The following is a 24,383-nucleotide window of genomic DNA, read 5'->3' as shown; positions in this document are numbered from 1 at the left end:
AAATATTTAGAAAGATTTTTCCTCCAAAAGCATTTTATTTTAAAAATCTGATTTAAATCGGGTGTGTGTGTGGGTGTGTGTTCCATTTATTTATATATTTATTTAATCATTGAATTTTATCCACCCTGGTCATGGTGTTTCGTTGCACCAGAAGCGGGTTAGTCGTGCTGGCCACATGATCCGGAAAGCTGTCTGTGGACAAACGCCAGCTCCCTTGGCCTGAAAGTGGAGATGAGCGCCGCCGCAACCCCAGAGTCGCCTTTGACTGGACTTCACCGTCCAGGGGCCCTTTAACCTGTGCAGTAGGCTACGTACCAGCCTTGTGTAAGCCACAGTTTTCTCCACCCTCCCATCCGGACATGTAAGAGGTGTTAATCACAACTCCGGAGCACTTTGCAGCCAAGACAGCTTGTTCTGTTTTTTAAACCTCACCGATGGCAGGAGAGCTTGCAAGCAAATAAATACTTAATTAGAACAATTAGTGGTTTGATGCTGTGCAGGGTGTGTGATGGCATGGGGAAATAGGCAAGATTTCACTGTGCTGTCCTAGTAATTTTGATGAGTGTGAGAGGCTGGATCTCTCACATTTGGAAGTTGAACTGGATAGCGCTGTTTCTGTTACACTGCCCTGGGGAAGGACCTCTTTTCAGTCAGGGCTGCGTTCGCTCCTGGGCAAGACCAAAGTGGGCAAAGTAGCAGTTGTGACTCCTTAACTTTTGTCCGGTGAGCTAGATTCTGTTCTGTGCTGTCCAGGCAGGCAAGAGGCATTGCCACAGCTCAGGCCTATGTTCCCGCCAGGCAGAGGCACAAGAGGGGGCAGTGGCAGACAGAGGTGTGTCCTGGGGACGGTGCTGAGGACCAGACTGAGAGGTCTGGAGGCTGGAGGTTCCCACCCACACAGTGCTACAGTGAGAAGCTGCATTCTGTGCTTTTTACTTCTGTTTGCCGGTGGTTACATTCCGTGCATCATGAGAGAGAGAACAGACTAAGTTAAAAAAGCTAAAAGGGGTATGTAACCTTTTATTAGGTTTCAGGTGCTTTACATGTTGAGTTTCATCTCCTCATTACATTAGGTAAAAGGTAAAGGTACCCCTGCCCGTACGGGCCAGTCTTGACAGACTCTGGGGTTGTGCGCCCATCTCACTCAAGAGGCCGGGGGCCAGCGCTGTCCGGAGACACTTCCGGGTCACGTGGCCAGCGTGACATCGCTGCTCTGGCGAGCCAGAGCCGCACACGGAAACACCGTTTACCTTCCCGCTGGTAAGCGGTCCCTATTTATCTACTTGCACCCGGGGGTGCTTTCGAACTGCTAGGTTGGCAGGCGCTGGGACCGAGCAGCGGGAGCGCACCCCGCCGCGGGGATTCGAACCACCGACCTTTCAATCGGCAAGCCCTAGGCGCTGAGGCTTTTACCCACAGCGCCACCCGCGTCCCTCATTACATTACTAACAGTATATGGGCCCAGCAAGGAACAATTGTTGCTAGTAGCAGTAGCAGTAGTAGAAATAATAATAATAATAATAATAATTTATTATTTATTCCCCACCCATCTGGCTGGATTTCCCCAGCTACTCTGGGCGGCTTCCAACAAAATATTAAATTACAGTACTGTAGTTTGTCAAACATTAAAAGCTTCCCTAAACAGGGCTGCCTTCAGATGTCTTCTAAAAGTCTGGTAGTTGTTTTTCTCTTTGACATCTGGTGGGAGGGCGTTCCACAGGGCGGGCGCCACCACCGAGAAGGCCCTCTGCCTGGTTCCCTGCAACCTCGCTTCTCGCAGTGAGGGAACTGCCAGAAGGCCCTCGGTACTGGACCTCAGTGTCCGGGCAGAACAATGGGGGTGGAGATGCTCCTTCAGGTATACTGGACCGAGGCCGTTTAGGGCTTTAAAAGTCAGCACCAACACTTTGAATTGTGCTTGAAAACATACTGTCTCTCCCCTTTGAGGCAATAAATGAGATCTAGCAAAAGTACCTGCTGAACATAGCCTTGAGTCAGGCTTTTGGGTTGCTTCCGGGCAGGGTATACGCAGGAGGAGCGTCTTCCGAGGCTGCCCTGCCCTCTGTCCCCAATGTGATGGGAGCGGATTGGAGCACAGTCTGTTGCACTGCTCGGATCTTCATATCAGCAGTTCAGGGACAAGACTTGCCCATCTGGCTTACAGATTGGGAGCAGAGATCAGAAGGGCTGCAGAATGGACTTGGAGCTGCCCTTGAATGGCCCGACTGCATGGATTGCAGTAGCCCATGTGTGGCTGCCTCATTGAGGAGGGGCCATCATTCTGCATCGGGGGTGGGGATATTGAACTTGGGCTGCATTTGTGGAGTCTGGGAAACCTGGTGGCTCCTCTGCTGCAGAGTAGGGCCAGGGGAAAATCTGTGACAGCAGCAGTGGGGTGGATAGGAAAACATCATTCTTCACCTGCCCTCTGCTTTCCCCACACTGTGGCAAATACCCTGTTTGGCTGGGGGAGGATTGCATAGGTTTGTCTCTTGCTTGCCTGGATTCAGAATAGAGAGGGGTGTGTAAGTTGTTTGTAGAATAAAATTTACATTCATTGCTCCGCCCATTTTTGTCCCTGGCCCCGCCCACCACTCACATGTAGCCCTCAGGCTGAGGAAGTTTTCCTGCTCCTGTTCCAAATGCTTGGACTTCCCAACTGAAGGGTCTTAATCAGGCAGAGAAGGGACACTGCCAGTCAGGGTCGACAGCACTGGTCAGCTTGGTCCAAGGCAGCTCCTTGCACATCTCCTTACAAGCCTTGACTCCAGCATCCGCCCTGGCTTCTTGAGCACTGCTGGTTCTCGATAGTTGCCAAGCTGGTCTTCAGAGAGTGACCCTGCCTCTCTGCAAGGCAGAATCACAAGGATTCATGCAGATGGTGGCATTGTGGTTGTGTGCTGTTCAGGGTGAGAATCTGTTCTGCCACGCTGTGGAAAGGGATGAGCAGAAACACTTTTTAAAATTGCAGGTCACATTTTTTAAATGCTCCCATTTCTGCTGGGCTTTTCAATAGGGAGCCTTTTGACCCGAGGCATGTGCTGGCTGGGGCTGAAGGGAGTTGTAGCCCAAAACATCTGGAGGGCATCAGGTTGGCAAAGGCTGCCCATTAGCATGCTTGCTTTACTAGTATTTGGCAAGTGAAGCCCAAACTGCCATGCTTTGCCTAATATTGCAGTTGCAACCTGCATCCATTCATTGTCACTGATGAACTTTACAAAACACATTTTTTTCTGCAGGAAAATTAAGTGTTGCAATAATTTCCACCCCGCATTGCCCCCTTATCCCGTGGCTTTACCAAAGGAGCACCAACTGACCTTCTTCCTCCTTGCTCTTTCCAGCTGCCTTTCCGCATCGGCTGAACCTTTTCTACCTGGCCAATGATGTCATCCAGAACTGCAAAAGGAAAAATGCGATTGTGTTCCGTGACACATTTGCTGAAGTGCTTCCGGAGGCTGCCGCTTTGGTGAAGTAAGTTGATGGCTTCCCCCTGCATTTCTCATCCAACACAACAAAAGTCTTTTCATTTTGCTGCTGTCCAAACTCAAGATCTTAAAATCTAAAATAATTTTGTGATTTTAGCTCTGAAGCCACAGGCTTTTGCGTTAATATTCAGCTCTGGCTGGGGCAGATGGGAATTGTAGCCCAAAAACAAACTAGAGGACACCAGGTTGATGAAAACTGTCCTAAGGGAAAGATATCGGGGGGAGATTTTTGCCTTTTCTCAGCGAACTATCCCTGTTTTCAGGTGTTTCTTGATTGCCTTGATCTAACCCCTGGTTTTACAAGCGCAGCACTGTTGTGCTAACTGAAAGCCAGGGTGTTGCCAGATGAAAAGACACCTTAGTCCATCTGTGAGCTCTGTCAATGTGTTAAATTTGCATATGGAAAAAACAGTCTACAGCTTCACCCTTTAGACGCATGTCTGTTTCATGGTAGGAATGCACCTCCAGAGTGGAGAATTTGGGGGAAGAGACTTTAGCGAGTGGCAGATCCCTGCACTAGCGTTGTAAGAGACGTGCTGAGGCTAAGACTACTATCTATGTCAGAATGTGCATTTTTTGTGTGTGGAATTGGGGGGGGGGGGAAATATCAGTTGTACATATTTTAGTCATTTGCCCCAACCTGTGCTGGTTGCTATCTCCACCTTCAGAAAATTATTGAAAGAGAAGGTAAGGTGAGAAGCCTCCTTTTTGCATTTTATTTTAATCAGCCATCTCCTTCTGGCACTTTGTATGTCCATAGAGGAGAGGGCAAATTGATGCATTAGAAACAGTCATGTGTTATCTATGTGTCCTTTTCAGAGATCCATCAGTCTCCAAATCTATAGAAAGAATCTTTAAAATCTGGGAAGATAGGAATGTGTATCCAGAAGAAACCATCATGTTACTGAAAGAAGCTTTAGGTAAGTTCTCCATTACTCTTTTTCACATCTGTGCAGTCGTGGTGATGACTTAGAGGGTGAGTGAGGCAGAGTTTGGTTTGAGATTACGAGGACAACGTTTTATCTTTTAAATCCATTAACTATCATCTCTCTGCACCTGCACAGAAGTCAGTAGTGGCATTTTGCTTAGGGAAGAGAATTCTGGACTGTCTGCCCCAGGTTGCTGTGGTTTACACCACTTGCCACTTAATTCCCGTCCTTAATTTTAAATATCCTAAAGGTTACTTAAATATCCAGCCCTGGGGAAACCCAGCCAGATGGGCAGAGTATAATAAGAAATTATTATTATTATTATTATTATTATTATTATTATTATTATTATTACAGTTCTATGTGACACTGGTGAGTGATGCAGTCTTTTAGCTTGCTGGGGCAACAAAGTTCCAGTTCAGCATTTCCCAGTGGAAAGTTCATGCAGTACATTTTTGTATGCAACTGTAAGGAAACTCGCTCCAGGGAAGCAGGAATCCTCCTTTGTCCAGACTAACCTAATAGCCCCGCAGAGTAGCATTTGTACACTGAAGCCTCACAGACGGTCATGATGTTGCACGATAAGTCCTGCTTTTGCTATTTTGACGATGCTTTTCGTCTGGGGTGCTGGTGCTAGCATGTACCATCTCCCTTGTAACCCTTGGATTAGTGCCCCAGTCAACAGACTTTTCTCACAGCAGCAAGAGATTTTTAACGTAGATTTCCAGGTTCTCTATAGCCTTGCTGTTCCTCAGAGCTTGTTTGTCTGCAGAGCCCCTACAGTATAAATGCTGGGCTGGGTGGGTCATGAAAATAGAATGAGTTGTGGGGAGTGGCATGTTCAAAAAGTGTGAGAGACTTCCGTATTTAATTTGCACGGTGGAATCTTTCAAGTCCATTTAAGCTGCCAGACATCCATGGACATAAGGCTTCCTGTCTGCACTCACAAGCCAAGCGAAAGGGGCTTTTAAACTACTGCCTGCAAATTCACTTGAGGTCCCAACTCCGTTCCTTGAGATTGCCAACTTCGTCCTTTTCATGTAAAGCCTGATTGAAATCCTGAAAGGCAGAGGGACCCGTCCTCAGAAGTTTCCGCATTGTAAGCTCAGATTTTTGGTTTTAAGTCTCCTGCTGCTTTGCCTTGTCAAATATTTGCCAGCAGGTATCAACCTCTATTGGTCTCTCTCTTTCTCTCCCTTTTTTTATTTTAAACATGCATAGAGACTCCTAAAGGGCATCCCATAATCTCAGACTGCAAAACAAAAAACAAAACCAAACAAAAATGTTTTCCAGGTTCCACTTTCAAAGCTCAGAAGCAGCAGAAAGAAACTCAGAGCAAACAGCCAACTAAGTCATGGAAGAAACCTCAAAGTAAGGAAATCCTCACGGGAAACGGTCTGAGCTTTTGATATTTTAACCTCCTTGAGGAACAGCCTAGAACAGACACACACACACACCAAAAAAACACACCTCACCGTAGGCACTCACGGTGCCTTGTGTTCTTCGTCAGGCTGGCAGCGTCCTTTGCTAAAGGCACCAAGAGAGGCACTTCTTAAAATTATGCAGGACATATGACTGTGTTTAAATTAGCCCATGGTGTACAGAGAAAAGATGTGGTGGGGTGTTTAGGGGAGCTGGCGTTAGTATATTGAAAGAGGGAGAGACAGCACACATGATTAGTGAGCGGCAATTTACACCTGGCCGGTCAGACTTGAAGCCAAGGACCTGCATCCAGTGGCACAGGACGAGGTTAACTTAAACAGCAGGCTCCTTTAAATGCAGCGGGGAGAGAGAGAGCACGCAGATAACAAACCGTCTTTGGCATTCTCGGAGAACAGCTTATAAGTCCACCAGCACAGCAGCAGTACAGACAGGAAAGCCCCAAATGGCTAAGAGAAGATGACCAATGGGACGTCAGACAGGAAAGGCTTCTGTCAACTGCATTAGGCTAATGTTTGGGAGTTGGGCTTGGATCCACCTGGAAACCAGTTTGGCACAGGGCTGAAAGCCTGTCTCTCTAACGGCATGTTGTTCCTCTGTCAGGAGAAGAGACGTAACGGAGGCTGCAAATAGTCTTCATTTTGCTAAGCAACATCTGGATTTATCCTGAAAGAAGTATTCCGTTCTTCCTCTCTGGAAGCTGCAAATTAGAGCAAGGAAGCTAAGGCGTTGCTTTGCAAGCATTTGGCAGGGGTGGGGGGTACCGCAGAATGACCCACCTCTCACAAGAAGTTGCCCGTCGCATCTCTGCATTAGTTGCTGCCCTGCACTAGGACAGAACAGGCATTCATGCAGAGAGAGGAGGGGATTCCTCCTCTTGCTTCTTTAGAGTAAGAGGCACAGCAGTGCGCTCAGAGGTTTAGGGGGTGGGCAGGGTTGGTGCAGAGGGCTGTTCCTGGGGAGCAACCAACCCGGGTGTATCACTCTCCCTGCATGTGTGAAGCATCTGTGTTACAACTGAGTGTGGAGGGAGGATAGTGGCTTCCTGCTGGGGGGTTTTGCACAGACCCTTGCATGTGGGAAACGAAGGAGGGGGTTCTCCTCTAGAATGCTGCACCTGCCTGCACTATCTTCCTTAAACACCTTGTTCCTTTGTTCCCACAGCCTCTACAAATCCAAAAGCCGCACTGAAGTCCAAGATTGTTGCAGAATTTCGGGTAAGTCCAGTAACCTCTTCATCTTATTCACTTTGTGCGTGGGCACGAGACCTGGAAAACCGTCAGTTTGCAGCAGGGATGACAAACTGGTGGCCCTTGGTGCTCAAGTCAGAAAGCAGGCCCTGGGGACCAGAGGTTGCTCGACTCCAACTCCCAGCAGCTGGTACAGCCCCTGTGACCAGGGAGGTTGCTGGTGGGAGTTGGCATCCAGAGACAACTGCAGGCCCACCGGTTTCCGGCCCCTGCCTTGAACTCTACACCCATATCTGCCTTAAGATGGAGTGTCAGTGAGGTAGCAGAGTGGATAGGCTAGACACACCAAGGAGCTCTGCACATTTTTTGAGCTACCCATAGGGATGTGGGGATAAACAAGAAAGTTAAGAAGAGCCTACTGGATCAGGCCAGTGGCTCATCTAGTCCAGCATCCTGTTCCCACAGTGGCCAACCAAGGGAAGCCCACAAGCGGAATCCAAGCACAATAGCATCAGCCTCTCTTGCTGCTGCCAACAGCTCGTCTGAACGGGAAGGTAGAGCATAGCCATTGTGGCTAGTTGCCCTCTCCTACATGAATTTGTCCAGTCTTATTTTGAAGCTGAGGGGCGTAACTACCTCGGTGAGAGGGTAGTCCGTAGTTTTAGAAGGAGCCCCGTGAAGAAGTGCTTTTTTGGAAGCAGCACAAATATGGCCAGTCCCCTATATTTGAAAACATAAAATCTAGCATGTCTTGCTCATTCATTCATTCATTCATTCTCTCTCTCTCTCTCTCTCTCTTTCACACACGTAACCAGTCATGTGCTTGGATGCATTTTGACATATCCACATATTTAAAAAAGATTAGAAGGGACAGATTTGGAAATGCTATTACAAAGGCAATTTGTTTTGGGGTGCATGTGCCAGAATAGCAGGGCAAGACTCTGCTGCAAGCTGCAGGGCCAAAGTCTAGATCCTGGAGCCTTGTTAGCAGCTTGGTCAACCGGAGGAGGAGGAGGAGGAGGAGGAGGAGGAGAAGAGAGAGATGCTGAATCCTGGGCATATCCAGGGCCTGCGTGTTCTTGTTGCTGGGTGTGTATTTAACGGTCACCTTTTGCCCACTGCCACACAGTGTGGTGCAGTGTTGCACTGCTGATTGAGATGGCAGTCAAGAGGTCAGAGATCAGCACTGTACAAGAGAGGGAGGTCAGGGAAATTGGGTGTTGGTGGAGAGAGGGACACAGAAGCTACCCTAGAAAAATGCCACGCCGGAAAAATGTCTTGCATGCCCCACACCTGCATTTCCCATCTTTCTGTACACCAGTGGGACTCCCCACCCCCACCCCAAGAATTGGAAGCATTTGCACTGCATTCTTCTCTCCCTGCCTGCCTCACCACAAAGTACTTTCAGCTTCATAAATCAGTTTACTTCCATTTTTGTGTTTTGACGGAATCCACATCTCTCTCATTTTCTCCCTCCCCATCCAGCCGCAGTCCCTGGTTGATGAACTGCTCTGCTACAAGCGTTCCGAGGACCAGATAGAGCTGAAGGAAAAGCAGCTCTCCACCATGAGAGTCGACGTCTGCAGCACCGAGACCCTGAAGTGCTTGAAAGGTGCAGTGCACAGGCGGGGCGGGGCATCGGATTTCCCTTAAGCCACGTTGCCTTAAGAACTGCCCGAACCCTTACATATCCCTGCCTGTATACAAATACACACACGCCTATCCTCCCATGACCACCACCAAGGTGTAGGGTCAGTGGCTTGTCTTCACAAAGTTCTGCTCAGAGTAGATCCAGAGTAGTTAGATCTACTAACTTAATTGGGTCTGCTCTGAAGATCTCCCAGGCTGGGAGGCTGGGAGGAGAAAAGGAAGCTCCCAGGTGAGAGATGGGAGGGTGTCACACACCTTCTGTGTGAGACAAGAATTAAAATCTACTTTTGGGAGAGGGCTTTGTATTGTATTCTAATTTCTCTCTCTTTTGTTTTGCTTTGTTGTTGTTTTGTTTTTTACTTTTATTTAGATGAGTTTGATTAGTTTGTTTTTTATTATATTGTATGTTGAAAAGATTCAGTGTATATGTGTGTGTGTGTGTGTGTGTGTGTACACACACACACACGTTATATATATATATATATATATATATATATATATATATATATGGGGGGGGGTCTGAGTAGGACTAGCACTGATCATCGCCTGTTGATTTCTTTCGGGGGAGGAAAGGTTGGTCTCTCTTGCTTTCTCTCCTCCCCCTGCTAAGCCAAAAAAATACCCCCTCCTTTCCCTTTCAGACAAAACAGGGGGAAAGAAATTCTCCAAGGAGTTTGAGGAGGCGAGTGCCAAGCTGGAAGAGTTTGTCAACAGCCTGGACAAGCAGGTGAAGAGCGGCCCATCCTTGACAGAGGTGCTCGAGAACGCGGGGATCTTCTATGAAGCGCAATACAAGGAGGTCAAGGTGGTGGCAAATGTGAGTGCAAAGGGGATTCTCCACTCCATAAAGCAGCCTCCCGTCAGCCCGGGGCATTGGCCAGGGGGGCTTGGTGGCGTTGCCATTCGAAATGTCCCGCAGGCACCAAATTCAGAAAGGCTAAAGCATCAACGGAGTCAGTGTAGTTAACTCAGTCTCATGTTCATTGGAAACCTGTGGCTTTCAAACTGCGCTATTGGGAGTGGAGGGCAGTTTTCCTCCAGAACTCTACTGAGGATTTCTTAACGAACAGATTGGTGGTGAGCAAGCACCCAGTTCTGTGTTGCTCTGGGCAGCCACAGGAGAGCATTGGGCGTGCTCCAGAGTGTCCTCTTGGTTCGGGCGGGGCAGCACCCAGGCGCAAGGGACAGGGTCTCTTCAGTGGTGGCACCAAAACATCATAGAGTTGGAAGGGATCCCGAGGGTCATCTTGGAATCCCTTCCAATTCTCCAACCTTTCTGCAACCACAGCTAAAGAATCACTGACAGATGGCCACCCAACCTCTGCTTAAAAATCTCCAATGAAGGAGATTCTACCACCTTCTGAGCGGGAGTCTGTTCCACTGTCAAACAATCAGGAGTCCGTCCCCCGTCCCCCCCATGTTTAGCCAGAGTCTTCTTTTTTTGTAATCTGAATGCAGTGGTTCAGGTCCTACTTTCTGGACAGCAGAAAACACAAATATTTGTGCACGCTTGTTAAAGGTAAGACATGAATACGGCTTTTCTCTCTCATTCCACCGCTTTGGCCAGGCTTACAAGACCTTTGCTAACAGAGTGAACAACCTCAAGAAGAAACTGGATCAGCTGAAGGCGACGCTTCCTGACCCTGAAGAATCGCCTGTCCCCTCCCCGAGCATGGACGCCCCTTCCCCGACTGGCTCGGAGTCTCCCTTCCCTGGGATGGGGGAGGACGACAACTCCCCTTCCCCAGGGGCAGAAAGGGAGAAGTCTCCGACTCCAGAGCCCGCATCAGACAATCGTGATGTGGAGGACATGGAGCTCTCTGATGTGGAGGAGGAGGAGGAGGCCCCAAAGATCATCGGTAGGTTGTCCATCAGGGGGGTTTTTTGGGGGGGGGGCTTTGAACTTAGGGAATGGCCACATGTAAAGATGGTTCTGGACTCTGCCATTCTGGGGGGTGAGGGATCTGTGGAGAAACGGGTGGGGAAACCATCATTGTGTCAGGGAGACAAGCAAAGCGGTGGTTCCCAAATGGGCAGTACTGTCCCCTTGGGGGCACTGGGGTTACTTAAGGGGGGGGCACCAGAGTTTTAAATGACTATCAGAGTTTGGAAAGTTGGCAGCAAGAGCTGGTTCAAGCTCATCAATTTTGTTGAACGAATTAAACTAAATAGATTGAATCAGATTTTGTGATTCAATATGCAGTTAATTACTGTTTTGAATTTTATCATGTTCTTTCCATTGTGGCTCGTGCAAAGCGCTATTCTATATAATGCTTTTCATAGGTTAAGAGTAGGGGGCACTGGGGATGAATTTAGGAAACCAAGCTGGCAGTGTCCACAGAAGGTTTAGGAAACACATAAACTGCCACATTGGGGGGCAGGCGGGATAAGGAACTGAAATGGTTAGAATTGTTCTAAACTTTGTTTCGCACACACAGACAGAGTAATGCATACACCATGAATGACCATATGAATGAATTCTGTGCGTTCTCCTTCTCCAACCTCATGCCCTTTGGATGTTTGGCCGCCAATCCTATTATCCACTGTGGGGAGTGTATTCTAAAACACCTGGAGGGTCCCTGCTTAGGGAAAGCTGGTGTGGACTGAGCAATGCCCTCTCCTCACTGTCTCCTCTCTGTGTCTTTTGCACCAGTGGACGAACGGAAAGAGAAGCCAGCTGTTTCCACAATGCCCCCTGCGAAGATGGCTGAAAGCGTCCCGAAAATGTCTCCTTCCACGACAGCTGCAGCAGCAGCAGCAGCAGCAGTGCCACCACTGCAAGCAGCAGCAGCAGCGCTACCTGCTCCTGTTGTGGCAACGCTGGCTCCAAGCCCCATCACCCCTACAACCCCTAAGCCAGCCACCCCAGCAGCACCCCTTCCCCAGTCCCCTGCCCTCGCCTTGCCGAACCTCGCCAATGTGGATTTGGCAAAGATCAGCTCCATTCTCAGCAGCCTCACCTCGGTGATGAAGAACACAGGTGAGAGTCGCGTGTCCTGGTGCTCTGTGACAACTGGACTGGGTCTTGGGCATCTGTGTCAAGGGGTGGAGTCCTTTGCAGGATGAATAAATGACGCAAACTGGGCGTATGTTCTCCTTGCATAACCTATCTCTGTGCTTGTTAGTTGTGGGAGGGGCAGCGGCACTGAAGCCCCCAACACTGGAAACCACACTTGGCCACCCTTCTTGGTGTGAGGTCTGCTTGCTCCCTTTTTCCAGCATATCTTTGTAGCCAAGAGAGCTAGAATTTTTTTTTAAAAAAAGTGGAAATGTTTGGGAAACTGAATTCTCCTCCAAACTCTGCTTTTTACGGGTTTTCTTCACCTCCACAAAGTCCTAGCCCAACCTGACTTCCCAGCCTTTGGTAACCTCTCTCCCTCTTGCTTTTTTTTATACGGTGCGTGAGCTTCTTGGAGATTTGGGGTGAAGTGTGGTCTTTATCCTGGCTCGGGGGTGTGTGTCAGGCCCAGAGGCTTCTGTATAATTCCACGTTGTGCAACCTTTTCTTCTCTCCAGGCGTCAGTCCTGCCTCAAGACCTTCGCCTGGCACCCCAACCAGCCCAACGACACTGATGAGCGGCCTGAAGACCGCAGGGATGGGCCCCCTGACTGCCCCTCCAAACCCTTTGGCCAATATCTTCTCCAAAGTCGAGATCACCCCCGAAAGTATCCTCTCGGTGCTCTCCAAGAGCCAGAGCCAGGCTGCACCAGGCCTGCAAGGTAAGTAGGTAGACAGCCTGGGAGGGATGAGGCCAGTCGTCAGACTGGGCCTCCCGCGAGCATCACTGGGGGACTCCCTTGCTGGAATGGACCTTCTTAGTTTTCCCCCCGGGCTGATGCAGCTTGCTCCTTGAAGAGCAGCTTCGAGCTTAAAATGTGCCAGAATGCCCTTAGTATTGTTTTCAGGGGGAATGTTTATTTAGGGTGATTTCATACTCCTACTTAACCCATTGGAATCAGCCGCCTTAATGTTGGATGCCATCTTCAGCTTATATTCATTTTGCAAAGGTTGGGATCCAAGTAAGTTCTGCTTAATGGACTGAGATTCAGTTGCGTTGGGTAATTTAAGCAGTTCTACTCTTAAGTAGGACTCACATTTGAGACAACCCAGTATCCCAAAATCACAGTGATACATAAAATAGCTTGTGGCCACGTGCCTGCTTGACTCAGGTAGAGGGGAATTAGGGCTCTCAGAGGCCACGTTGAGATTGCCACAACTGTGTGGTTGCAGATTGGGGCTTCCCAGCCCCTTGACCACCAGCAAAACAGTCCAGTAAAACAGTTAGATAAAATAACAACCTGGGTTGGCTTAGATTCTAAAAGGATTTTTAAAAGAAGTGGCAAAGGTTTGCTGAAAGGCTGCTGCTTTATGGAGGTGGTTCTCTTGCCCCTCTTGCTTCTTGATCAAAATGTTCCTCTTCCGCTCCAGGTCTGTCCTCGTTCCTCCAGAGTGTGGCTGGAAACACAGCCCAGCCCGCCGAGATGGCGTCGCAGAGTACGTCGGCATCGCCGGCCAACACGACGGCTTCTTCTGTAAAAGGAAGGAACATTTCCTCTAATGCTCAGCCCTTCATGCCCCAGAGTTTTGGCTATTCTCCAAATTCTTCCTCCTCGGCTGAGGTCTCTTCCACCTCGGTCAACAAGGTTCCTTCTGGGCACAGTGTCGGCCTCCCCAGTTCCAGTTTCAAGCCTCCCACCAATTCCTTGGGGTTCTCCGGCTCCCACAATGTCAGCCCTTCCCTTCGGCCGGCTGAGAACCCCACGAGCCAATCCTCTGAGCTGGCGGAGGCCAAGCTCGAGTTGGAACCCCCTTCCCCGAGTCTGGAAATGAAGATACACAATTTCCTGAAGGGGAACCCAGGCTTCAGCGGCTTGAACCTCAACATCCCCATTCTGAGCAGCCTGGGGTCTGCCGCCGCGCCCCCCGAGAGCCAGTCATCTTCCTCTGATTTCAACCGCGGACCCACAAGCACCTCTATGGATAGCATTGATGGGACTCCCGTCCGGGACGAGAGGAGCGGGACTCCGACTCAGGATGAGATGATGGACAAGCCTTCATCCAGCAACGTGGACACCATGTCGCTGCTGTCAAAGATCATCAGCCCCGGATCCTCTACTCCGAGTAGCACAAGGTCACCCCTTCAGAGCCGGGATGACAGCTACCCCCAAGAATTGTCCAACTCGGTGTACAGGTCCTTCAGCTTGAGCCGAGATTCTACAGCCAGCATGTACAAGCAGTCTTCTGATGGGATAGAATTGCCTTCCTCTTTAATGGACTCCCCACAAGAGAAGTTCTACCCAGACACCTCATTCCAGGAGGATGAAGACTACCGTGACTTTGATTACTCCGGCCCACCGCCTTCTGCTTTGGTGAACCTGGAGAAGCAGCCAGGAAAGTCAATCCTGAAGTCCACTAAGCTTTCTGACCCCTCCGAGTACCCGCCTGTCCTGTCGAGTTATGGTCAACGTGCCTCTGGGTTTGGCCTGAAATCTGCTTTCCCCCAGTCAATGAGAGCTCTCCACGACCAGAGCGAAAGCTGCGACCCATTGCCTTCGCCTGGAATATACGGGGGCTACGGTTTGCGGGGAAACGACTCCGGCTCGGATGCTTCGCCAACGCCGAGCAAGAACGATGTCTTCTTCCCACCAGATTCCAATCACAACAGCTTGTCCAAACCCATGCCTCAGAAGCAGTATCCAGATTCCCCACACTTGGTCCCCCAAAGGTCGCTTTTCTCACCGCAGAACGCTCTCCTGGCCCCGGCCAGTAGACTCCCCGCGAGCAACGCAGACAAGCCCGTCGTGTCTTCCATCTCCGCCACTTCGACCATTGAGTTCAAGAACATGCTGAAGAACGCCTCCCGCAAGCCCTCAGACGAGAGCAAGCATTTCGGCCAGGTTGCGAAAGGGGGTCCCAGCGATAGCACGGGCCTCTCGGGCCTCGGCCAGGTGGGGGTTCCTCCCGGGGGGGAGCAGCAGAAGCAGCAAGAGGAGCATTACCGGATCGAGACCAGGGTGTCGTCATCCTGCCTAGACTTGCCCGACAGCACCGAAGAGAAGGGAGCCCCTATCGAAACGCTGGGCTACCACAATGCCTCCAGCAGAGGCATGTCAGGCGAGCCCATTCAGACAGTAGAGTCCATAAGAGTCCTTGGGAAAGGGAGCCGAGGCCACGGGCGAGAGACCCCCAGAGCGGGGTGGTTTGAGTTGAGCAGCGCAGGTAGTACCTTCGATAACGGTCCTTCGGGTACGACGGAGATGGCGCCCATGGGTGGCGGCAGTGGTGGCGGCGGCAGCGGCGTGTCCAGCTTCCCGACCCAGTACAAAGACCGTGGGCCGCCGTTCCAGGAGAACAACAACTTCCGACCCGGCGGCTTTGCCGCTGCCGCCTTCGACCGCCACGTGCCGCCCCCTCCCCTTGAGCACGGGGCGTCTTTTCCCATGGACCAAATTGGGCCGCCTCCCCCCACAGGGCCTCAGTCCCTGCCTCCGAAGGATCTGGGCAGCCTTTTCTCTCGGGACCACTCAGTCCCCCCGCCCCGGATGCCGTCGGTGGATCACGCCGGCCCTTTCTCAAAGGAAGCCACCTCCCCGCTCGGCCTGCCCCACGGTGTCCCCCCGCCTCCCTCCTTGGAACGCAGTGGGGTGCCCTTCCCCACCCAGCCGCCCCCTCCTCTCCCTGGGGAGCACGGCAGCGTCCCGTTCTCCAGCCCGCCGCCCCCTCCCGGGGACCTCGGACTCCCGTTCCCGGCTCCCCCACTAGCCGCCGAGCGCCAGAGCCCCTTGGCCGCGCACCAGGGGACAATGAAGGAGCATTTTAGCATGCCGTCGGGAGCATCTCGGGACCAGCTGGGCCAGGGGCAGCGCGACCACGGCGGCCGGGCGAGAGAGAACATGGGCCTGGGTGCCATCCCAAGAGATCCTCTGGGCGCGGCCCTTAACATCAGCTCCTCTGTCCCCCCTCACCGGGATGCCACAAACCGAGGCGGGCTGGGGATGAGAAACCAGAGGCCGGATTTCCGACCCAGGGAATTGTTCTTAAACAGAGACCCCTTTAACAGCTTAAAAAGGCCTCGGCCCCCCTTCGCCAGGGGCCCCCCCTTCTTCGCACCAAAACGTCCCTTCTTCCCTCCCAGGTACTGAATGAAGGTGTTCCAGAACTTTTCTAGAGAGCGGCGGAAGTGACATGTTCACTTTCGTTTTATGTTTAAAATCTTTTCTTTAAAAACAAGAACAACAACCAGTCTGCCCCTTAAAGGGCCCCACAACTTTTTTCGTTGTCAATTAAGGTATGTTCTGTACTTCAATGCATTTATTGCATTCTCTCTCTCTTCCCCCCCCCCCCCCATTTTCATTCTCTTTGCTTGTTTGGAGGGGCTTTTAGTTGACGGCCTAAATTTAGAGAGTGAGTTTTGGTTTTGGCTTTACTTTTTTGCAAAATAACTAAAAACCTAACCATAAAGTGAACGTAGAAATAAAGACTTTTCAGTTCATGAAACATAGGGTTATATTTTTATATATATATATATATATATATATATATATATATATATATATATATTGAGCCAATGTATAGCAAATTGGGACTCCCCTAGCATTGAAGTCACAGTTAGGAGAAAAGATCCTAACACAATTTAGGGAAAGAGAAAAGGTCCAAGAAGTTAAAGCTTGCCTTTCATGCTGTCGCTTTTAACTTTTCTTGTGCCTCTTTTCCTTTTTTTGGGGGGGGGGTCAGAATTACTCTCCCCGCACCCTTCAGTGACCTGGGCTGATTCTTCATGGGCACATTTAGTATTTGCTTGAGTCAACCGTAGGGGAAAGGGAAGGATTTGCTATTTCTGTTCACCTGTTAACCCCTTTTTCTTGCTTCCTTGCAGTCCTTTAGGTTCTCATAAATTCCTCAGATTGGCAAGGGATGGGAACGGGAGAAGCCCATGCCGGAATAACTCCACTTTGCCTGGAGTCTCGAGGGCTTTAAAGAGATTGCTATCTGGAGACAGGTTAAAAACAGGGTGGGTAATGGGCAAATTCTATCCTGGTGCTTATATCCGGCTGAGGCTGCTGGAGTCATTTTGAGGGGGCGGGCGGGGAGCAGATATGGCGCAACCTCTCCCCCTGGTCACCTTCCTCTTGAAGCCAGCTATGCATTGCTAAAAGCTGCTGCTTTTCAGTCCCTCCCTTACCCCCAAATCACAAGAGGGCAGGATTTGGCCAGGACTCTGCTGAGCGTTGCTAAGCTCTGCTGCTTTTTCTGAACTTAGTTTGCTCAGATAGCGAGCTTTGTGCTTTTTAAGGAGAGGAATGGGCAAGGAGGTGTCATCAGTCAGTGAAAACGGCTTGGTTATTGCGTAGCATTTTGTACAGGTCATCTGTGCCTCAGCAGACACATTGGCCTAGTTAATTTCAGCTCCCTTCAATTGGGTTCCACGGAGATGCCAGGCGACTCCTGCTTCCTTCTCCTCAAGTCTTTCCCTGCTTTCCCTCCCCCAAAATACCTCCTCGAGAGCAGAGCTGTTCTCAAGTTGCCAGATGAACTCCACCCAGATTCTCTTCTCTACTGTCTCCCATCCCACCTGTTACCTGCCCATTTGCCTCCTTATTTTTCTCTCAACGCAGCTGTGGGCATAGACGACTTTTCTGTAAAAACTGGGATTCACTTAATAGCCACGTTTCCTTTAAGGCGACAGGAAAGTTGCATTTAAAAAAAACAAAACGTTAGGAATAATCTGCTATTCTGTGCATTTGAAACAATATTCCACAGCTCATATGTGCACAGTTTTTCTTTTTTTGAAAAAAGTACATAGCATGAACAGTTTTTATATATCAGGTAGATCTTGAAGGTCCAGGGATTATGAAGAGTTTGGTTTTATTAAAAACCTGACAGCTTTAAAATGCCAAGACTCAAAAAAAGGGGGGTAGTTTTCCCTACAGTCCTCCTTGATCCACCCAATCTGGGTGATGTCTACTCCCAGGGGTTTTTCCCCTGAAAAATTAATTTTAGCGAATGGCAGACCTCAAAAGGGTAAACTCAAGTTCATTCAGATCCTGCTGTTCTGATCCCCACCCCTAAGCAGAAGAGATTGTCACTATCCATATTAGGGGTCTGTGACTAGCAGTTCTTGAGCTCATCTCTCACCAAGAAGCAGGAAAGTCAAGTTTAAATCCTCTTGCAAGCTGATGGTGCAGCTGGTAGGACCCCTCTCAGAGATCCCTGGTTGCTACTGGCTTGTGAGCATAGGAACCTTAACACCCCTCCCCAGAACTGAAATTCCCAGAAGTGCTTGCAGGGAGGGAGCGCCCATCTGATAAACCAGCTTAACCTCACTATTGTGAAGCTCCAATTGCACCTATCGTTCAGAAAAAAAAACATATCTCCCCCCCCCCCACCTTGTGACAACGAGGGAGCTAACAACAGTCTGTGGCTAATCTGTACAGCTAATCTCTCTCTTTAACTGCATGACTTCTGCTGCCACTCTAGATTAAACTGTTTCATCTTTAGACATTAGGGAGGTTTTGTGGGTCAACTCCTCACCCCTCAGAAACATCACTTACTTGCATTATCCTGTATATAAACCCACGGGGCCGAAATCCACCGCAGCTTTCTCCCGCGTCAGACCAGTTCGTTTTGACGTGGCCTGCTCAGCAGAGCTTTCTTGTGAAGCGTTCCCCAAGTCGGCTTCTTAGATTTTTCCACGGTTTCTTCAGAACAGGCTTCACAATTTGCAGAGGGACTCAAAACCAATATTGAAAACGAGCAAAGGTGGTTTGGCGGCGGCGGCGGCGGCACAGTTTTCTTTGTTTTTCCTTCCTAGGAGAATAGAATGTGAAACTTCTTATTTCTGCTGCTCTCTTTCTATCTGTGGCGATTCCATGGATCCTTTTAAAAAAAGAAAATTAACCCGTGGGCAATGAAAAGCACCCTCAGAGTTACCGCTACTCAAATTGCCACAGAATGCTAAGAATGGGGGGGGGTGCCATTGTGGCGGGGCGAGGGCTTCTTGCAGGAAAAGGGAACCTCTAAGAAAGAGAAAAATATTTTAATGGTAAGAGTTCCATGTCTTTCCCTCTTCTCCCCCAATTCTCTCTCTCATATATAGATATATATTCATATATATGTATATGAGAATGATTTTGTGCTTTTACTTTAAGATGTTCACAGTTAGCAATGTACATATGTGTGTGTAAAAAAACAAAACAAAAAAGGTTAGGTTGTTGAACAAGGAGGATTTCCCTGTCTCTGGTTTCTTCACACACCCTTTCCCTTTGCTGTTACTTTTGTATTTCACCTGACAAGGAGAGAAACAAAATGGAAATAAGAAATAAACATGTATTTTTTAAGGAAAACCTTAGTCTCTCTCATGAAGGGCAGAATTTCCTAGGAGAGGAAGGGAGGCACAGAAGTCTCATCCCCCCCTTACTTTCCAGCTGTTTTGGAAAGGGGGGGGGTGTCTGGCGTGGGTTGAAAGTATCCTGTTTATGGAACCCATTTCTCACTGATGACAAAAAAGTAACTTTCATGGCAGATTTTTATAGGGTCATTCGGGTGGGGGTGAGGAGCAGCACCCTCCCCAGATTTCTTGGTGTCCATTATTCCTCCGGCGCAGTTCCCCTTAGATACGCATTTTGACCTTCCGAGGCAAAATTACTTGCATAGCACAGGGGAAATAGCGTATTTCATTCTGGGGTGGGGGGGGCACTTGGCATGTTTGCAGAGCCGAATCTCGGGCAGGGGGTAGCTTTCAGGGTTGGGGGAACGCGAGGGAACCCCCTCCCCTTATTAAGGGAGCAGATGTTTTGGGGATACACCCTATTCCCCCCAGAAGTGTGCGGCTGTGCTGCCATTTTGGAAGGGGGAAAAAAACAAACACTGTACATAATCGATGTGCTTTTCATTTTCTTTGTGTGTGCCTGTTTTAAGAGGAGGGGCGGGGAGAGTTTAATATTTGTTGGCTTGGTTTTATTTTCAAGTGTTTTCTTGTGGGGGAGTTGCAGAGGGGACGAGGGGGGACCGAGAACCCGATGTGCATTGGGCTGAAGAGCAAGCAACTGCAGACCATCTTCTTGATTGTATATTAACACGATTTAATAAAATACCCTAGTTTGAATGTTTTATATATACATATATATATACATATATATATATATACACTTCTTGTAAATAAGTGCTCTCTTAAGTGTGCAATAGGTGCATAAGGTTGAGAACGGGACCGCCACCCATCCATCCCTTCCTTGCTTTGCAACCTGGAATCGGAGCTGGATCGGCGCCAACCCAGCCTGGAGGGGGAAGAGCAGAGCAGATGGAACAGCCGCCTCCGATTTCCGAAAGACCCACAGCGCTCCCCGTTGGAGGAAGTCTTGACTGTTGCTCTTTTAATTTATGCATCTTGTCTCTGTGTTGGAAAGAAGGTCTGGAAACCAATTCCAAAGCTTAAAACACAATCGGAGCAGTGCGGTTTTTTTGTTTTGTTTTGCTTTTTGAGGTTCTCTCTCTCTCTCTCTCTCCCCCCCCCTGCCCTCTCTCCCTCCTTCCTTATTTTTGTATTGTATACTAATAAAGTGTTCTTGACTTGTTGTGGCCTCCATTTCTAGGAGAAAAGGGACCCAGCTCTCTGCCCTGTGGATTGGGCTCCTAGGCAGCTTGTGATACATTTTATTTTATTTTGGGGGGCAAATGGGGATTGTGCACCTTGACCATTCCTGGCCTGCAGATAATTCTGAAAGAAATCGAATGGGTGTTTTGTTTTTTTTGTCAAATCTTTGTTTCCATTGTTGGGCAAAGCTCATTTTGCCTCTGTGTCCAACCCCTACCCCTTTTCCTTCTTGGTTATAAAATGTTAAAAGCTCTTTTTTTAAAAAAACAATAATAATAATCACTGTTTTGAGGCTAAGTATTCGGTAGACGGGTAGTTCTTAAAATAATTTTAAACATCTGTTTGGGGTAGAGGGCACGAGAACCCACATTTACCGTCTTCAGAAGGTGTAGTCTTGCTGGAAGAAACGAGCCTTCTAAAATGCAGCTCCGTCTGGCACTTCTGGCTTCCGACCTGAGCTGCGGTGACCTTTTGAAGAGTGCAGCACAAATTTGACTATACAGTGGTGCCCCGCAGGACGAACGCCTCGCAAGACGGAAAACCCGCTAGACGAAAGGGTTTTCCGTTTTGGAGGTGCTTCGCAAAACGAATTTCCCTATGGGCTTCGCAAGACGAAAATGTCTTGCGAGTTCCTGCGGGTTTTTCCCCCTTCCCCCCCTTTTTCTAAGCAGCTAAGCCGCTTATCAGCTGATCCGCTAAGCTGATAAGCCGCTAAAAGCCGCTAAACCGCTAATAGCGCTAATCCGCTAAGCTGTCAATGGGCTTGCTTCGCAAGACAAAAAAACCGCTATACGAAGAGACTCACGGAACGGATTAATTTCATCTTGCGAGGCACCACTGTATTTTCATAAAGGAATGTACTTATGGCATGGGAAGGGATCTGCGTGCCTCCAGTTGAGCTTAAAAGACACTGCTGCCTTACGATATGACCCCCTACCCTAATGACAAGGAGAGCTTTATTTTCACTATTGTGGTACAAAAGAGAAGGTGGCCTTTAGAAAATGTGTTTGTGTGTGTCTGCTTGCACTCTCAATCACAGGCAGCAGCTCAGTGCACCAGTGCTTTACTGATACGTCGGGGACTCTAGCTGTGATTCCTGTATTTCAGGGGGTTGAACTAGATAACTCTTGAGGTCCCTTCCAAGGGAACTGTGTGCCTATTTTGTGTGTGTGTGAGAGAGAGGGGGGGGAGGGGAGGTTTTAACAGCACTTCCCATTTAATCTACCGGATAAAGTCATTCTGAGCAGGTACTTCGCTACTGTCACAGCACATGTAAAGTTTTTTAAAGGCCTGAAACGAGAGTTAAGAATTGTGGGTGCTGGATCTGCCCAAAGGGAGCCCGTGTGGTCCAAAATCCTGGTCTCATAGCAGCCAAGCGAATGCCTATTATAGGAAGTCCACATGTAGGGAGGTAGTTAGGGCAAATCGGAGCTAGTAGCCATGGATTGCTTTATCCTCCATGATTCATTAAAAGCATCACAATTGGTAAATTGTGTGTTGGGGGGAGGGTGTTTAGCTCATGCCACCACCCTGGCAAAGCCAGAACCTTTAAAAGCCCGCTGTTTGCCTCTATCTCAGTAGACTTGCTTAAACTGGTTTGCGCAGTGCCAGCTACTGCTAGACTCACTCCTAAACACCCATCCAAACGCTGCCTCTTTGGAAGCAAACCTCCCGTCTTGCACTGGTTTGCAGAGGACTGTGGCCTTACGGGACCAGGGTCCTCGTTGCTCAAGTCTGCTGTGGTGGCATTCAAGCGGCAGCTCAAACATTAAGCCCCTCGGGTTGCAGAAGTTGGATCGCCTTTCTCAACGGGGTAGAGTGGGGACAGCAGTCAGTCAACCAGTTAAGCAGTGACAGGCTGGGGTTTTTTAAATCAGAGTATACTAGTTTCAGGGTGCAAAGCTTTCCCACCAAGCGCACCCACTCTTGTGATTGTTGGTGGTCAAAATACTATCAGGCCATATGCATCCAAGAGAAGAATACAGAAATTTCCATCATTGTGGAGGAGACTACCACTGCAAAATAAAAAAAATCTTTTCAGGGGTGGGGGACAGCTAAGGAGCCTCTAGTAACTGGTTTTGCTTGGGGTTTTTTTGTTGACTGAGCAGTATTTCTACAGCCAGGAGTCTCCCTTTTGTCAGTGGCTGCATCTAGGAAATGTTTTCATTGGGGGTGGGCTGAGCTTTGCAGGGTGGAAGCCCACTGGCTCTACACCCTGTTGCATGCTCATCCTGCCGGTCTTGATTTTATGGGATCTTCCGCAAGTCCATACCTAAGTATTTACAACCGTGCCAACTCCTGGAGCAGGCATAACGGGTGTGCCTGATAGCGACCCCAATTGAATGGGGGGGGACGGACCCATCTGTATTGTTTGTGCCCGTGAAATCAGAAGGCTGCATAGAAATCTGGCTTAGAAGTTTGTGTGGAGGGCTGTCGAGTAACAAGGACAACAGTAGACCCACAGAGGGCCATAAATCCCCACTGGAAAAAGATGATTATGTGAAGGGAAAGTATATTAGTCTTGAAATGGATGAGGTGGAGTTTCTTCACTGGACTGGCTCCCTGCTCCCAAGGGTTGAGCACTTCGGTCCATCTCAGTGACCCTAGAATGCTCTCTCTCTCAGTTACAGTGGTGCCCCGCAAGACGAACGCCTCGCAAGACGGAAAATCCGCTAGACGAAAGGGTTTTCCGTTTTGGAGGCGCTTCGCAAAACGAATTTCCCTATGGGCTTGCTTCGCAAGACGAAAATGTCTTGCGAGTTCCTGCGGGTTTTTCCGCCCTTTTCCTAAGCCGCTAAGCCGCTTATCAGCTGATCCGCTGATAAGCCGCTTAACAGCTGATCGCTAAAAGCCGCTAAACCCTAATAGCGCTAATCCGCTAAGCTGTCAGTGGGCTTGCTTCGCAAGACGAAAAAACCGCTATACGAAGAGCCTCACGGAATGGATTAATTTCGTCTTGCGAGGCACCACTGTACAGTATGACTCCTCTGGTCTCAGGCCTGGTTCTTTAAGCATGCAGAGGGAGATGTCTAGCCTAGCTGATCACAAGAGGATGGCAAGTGTGGGCCCTGCTTGCATCTCCATACCAAGACAAGCACCTTGGGGAACTATTTCCACTCGAGACACCAAAGAGCCATCACAAAGCTTTCCAAACTTGCCTATAACTACTAAGGTTGGCCAGGTTCTTACCCTGATGTAATTATAAGCTCTTCGCTTTAGGAACTGTGCCACCTGTCTACATTGGTTGCCAACCAATCCAGTATTTAAAATGTGCTTTGTTACAGCTTAAAGCAGTTCACCATTCCTTTTTATTTTTCTTCCTAAGGGCTGTGTCACTGGGAGAGCACTCCCTTTGCATGTCGAAGGTTCCTGGTTCATTCCTGGACCTCTCCCAAGTAAAGCTTGGGAATCCCCTTGCTTTATAACACCCAGGAGCTGCTGCCAGTCAGTGTAGGCAGATCTGGGTTATGCGAACCGATGGCCTGGCTCTGTATAAGGCAGCTTCTTGTGTCCCTAAGAAATCTTATCCAAAAGAGCCAGGAACAGGGTTAAAATTCCACCAGATCTGTAACCCACTGCACACTTACCTGGGGGTGAACCGCCTTGAGCTTAATGGCTTCTGAGAAGATGTGCATAGGACTATTCAGGCACAAGATTCAGCAACCTACTCTTAAAGATTTCCTCCGAAAGGCTGACAGGGAGCTGAAGAAGCCGTGGAACCTTGGGTTTTAAGGTTCCTGCTTTTAAGGTGCCACTGCTGTCTGCAGTATTGCTAAGTTCAAGTGCAAGTAGCAGCGCTGTTTTCGCCTAAAGTGGCGCTCAGTTGCACGCATGGCTGATGAAGCGCTGAAGTCCAAAAACAGCTTTGGAGCACCAGATTGGGGAAGCTTGAAACACAGGACCGTGCACATCAGAGGCCTTGAGGCACTGGTGGTTCCCACAAGCAGAAGGGAAAAGGAGGAGCAGCTCTGTGTGGTCTTCAGGCCCGTTGAAGGCTTCTGTTCCTTTGCCTGAATTGACTCTTGTTCTTGTGGGGTGACCTGATGGCCAGAAACACCCAATGGTTCATAATTTGGCTCAAAAGACGGGGGCGCTTTT

At 49.2% G+C, this 24,383-nt stretch overlaps 1 protein-coding gene across 3 annotated transcripts in view; it reads left to right on the top strand.

Annotated features, from left to right (window-relative positions):
- RPRD2 (regulation of nuclear pre-mRNA domain containing 2) overlaps positions 1 to 19,038 on the top strand; it is a 38,210-nt gene extending 19,172 nt beyond the window's left edge. Inside the window, exons 2-12 of one of the 3 annotated variants that reach the window (XM_079957501.1) lie at positions 3,342 to 3,471; positions 4,305 to 4,405; positions 5,708 to 5,785; positions 7,019 to 7,071; positions 8,530 to 8,656; positions 9,336 to 9,511; positions 10,262 to 10,553; positions 11,348 to 11,674; positions 12,211 to 12,414; positions 13,124 to 16,198; positions 16,316 to 19,038. In XM_079957501.1, coding sequence (XP_079813627.1) covers positions 3,342 to 3,471; positions 4,305 to 4,405; positions 5,708 to 5,785; positions 7,019 to 7,071; positions 8,530 to 8,656; positions 9,336 to 9,511; positions 10,262 to 10,553; positions 11,348 to 11,674; positions 12,211 to 12,414; positions 13,124 to 15,837 — 4,202 coding nt within the window. In that variant the 3' untranslated portion in view covers positions 15,838 to 16,198; positions 16,316 to 19,038. Of the gene's footprint in view, positions 1 to 3,341; positions 3,472 to 4,304; positions 4,406 to 5,635; positions 5,786 to 7,018; positions 7,072 to 8,529; positions 8,657 to 9,335; positions 9,512 to 10,261; positions 10,554 to 11,347; positions 11,675 to 12,210; positions 12,415 to 13,123; positions 16,199 to 16,315 lie in introns of all 3 variants that reach the window. The other 2 variants (XM_079957500.1, XM_079957502.1) reach the window with 2 other exon arrangements.
- Positions 19,039 to 24,383: the final 5,345 nt, after the last annotated feature.

The sequence above is a fragment of the Podarcis cretensis genome, assembly GCF_951804945.1.
Source record: "Podarcis cretensis genome assembly, chromosome: 16".
NCBI lineage: Eukaryota > Metazoa > Chordata > Lepidosauria > Squamata > Lacertidae > Podarcis > Podarcis cretensis.
Note: the sequence above shows the minus strand (reverse complement) of the source record. Positions and strands in the feature narration are given on the sequence as shown.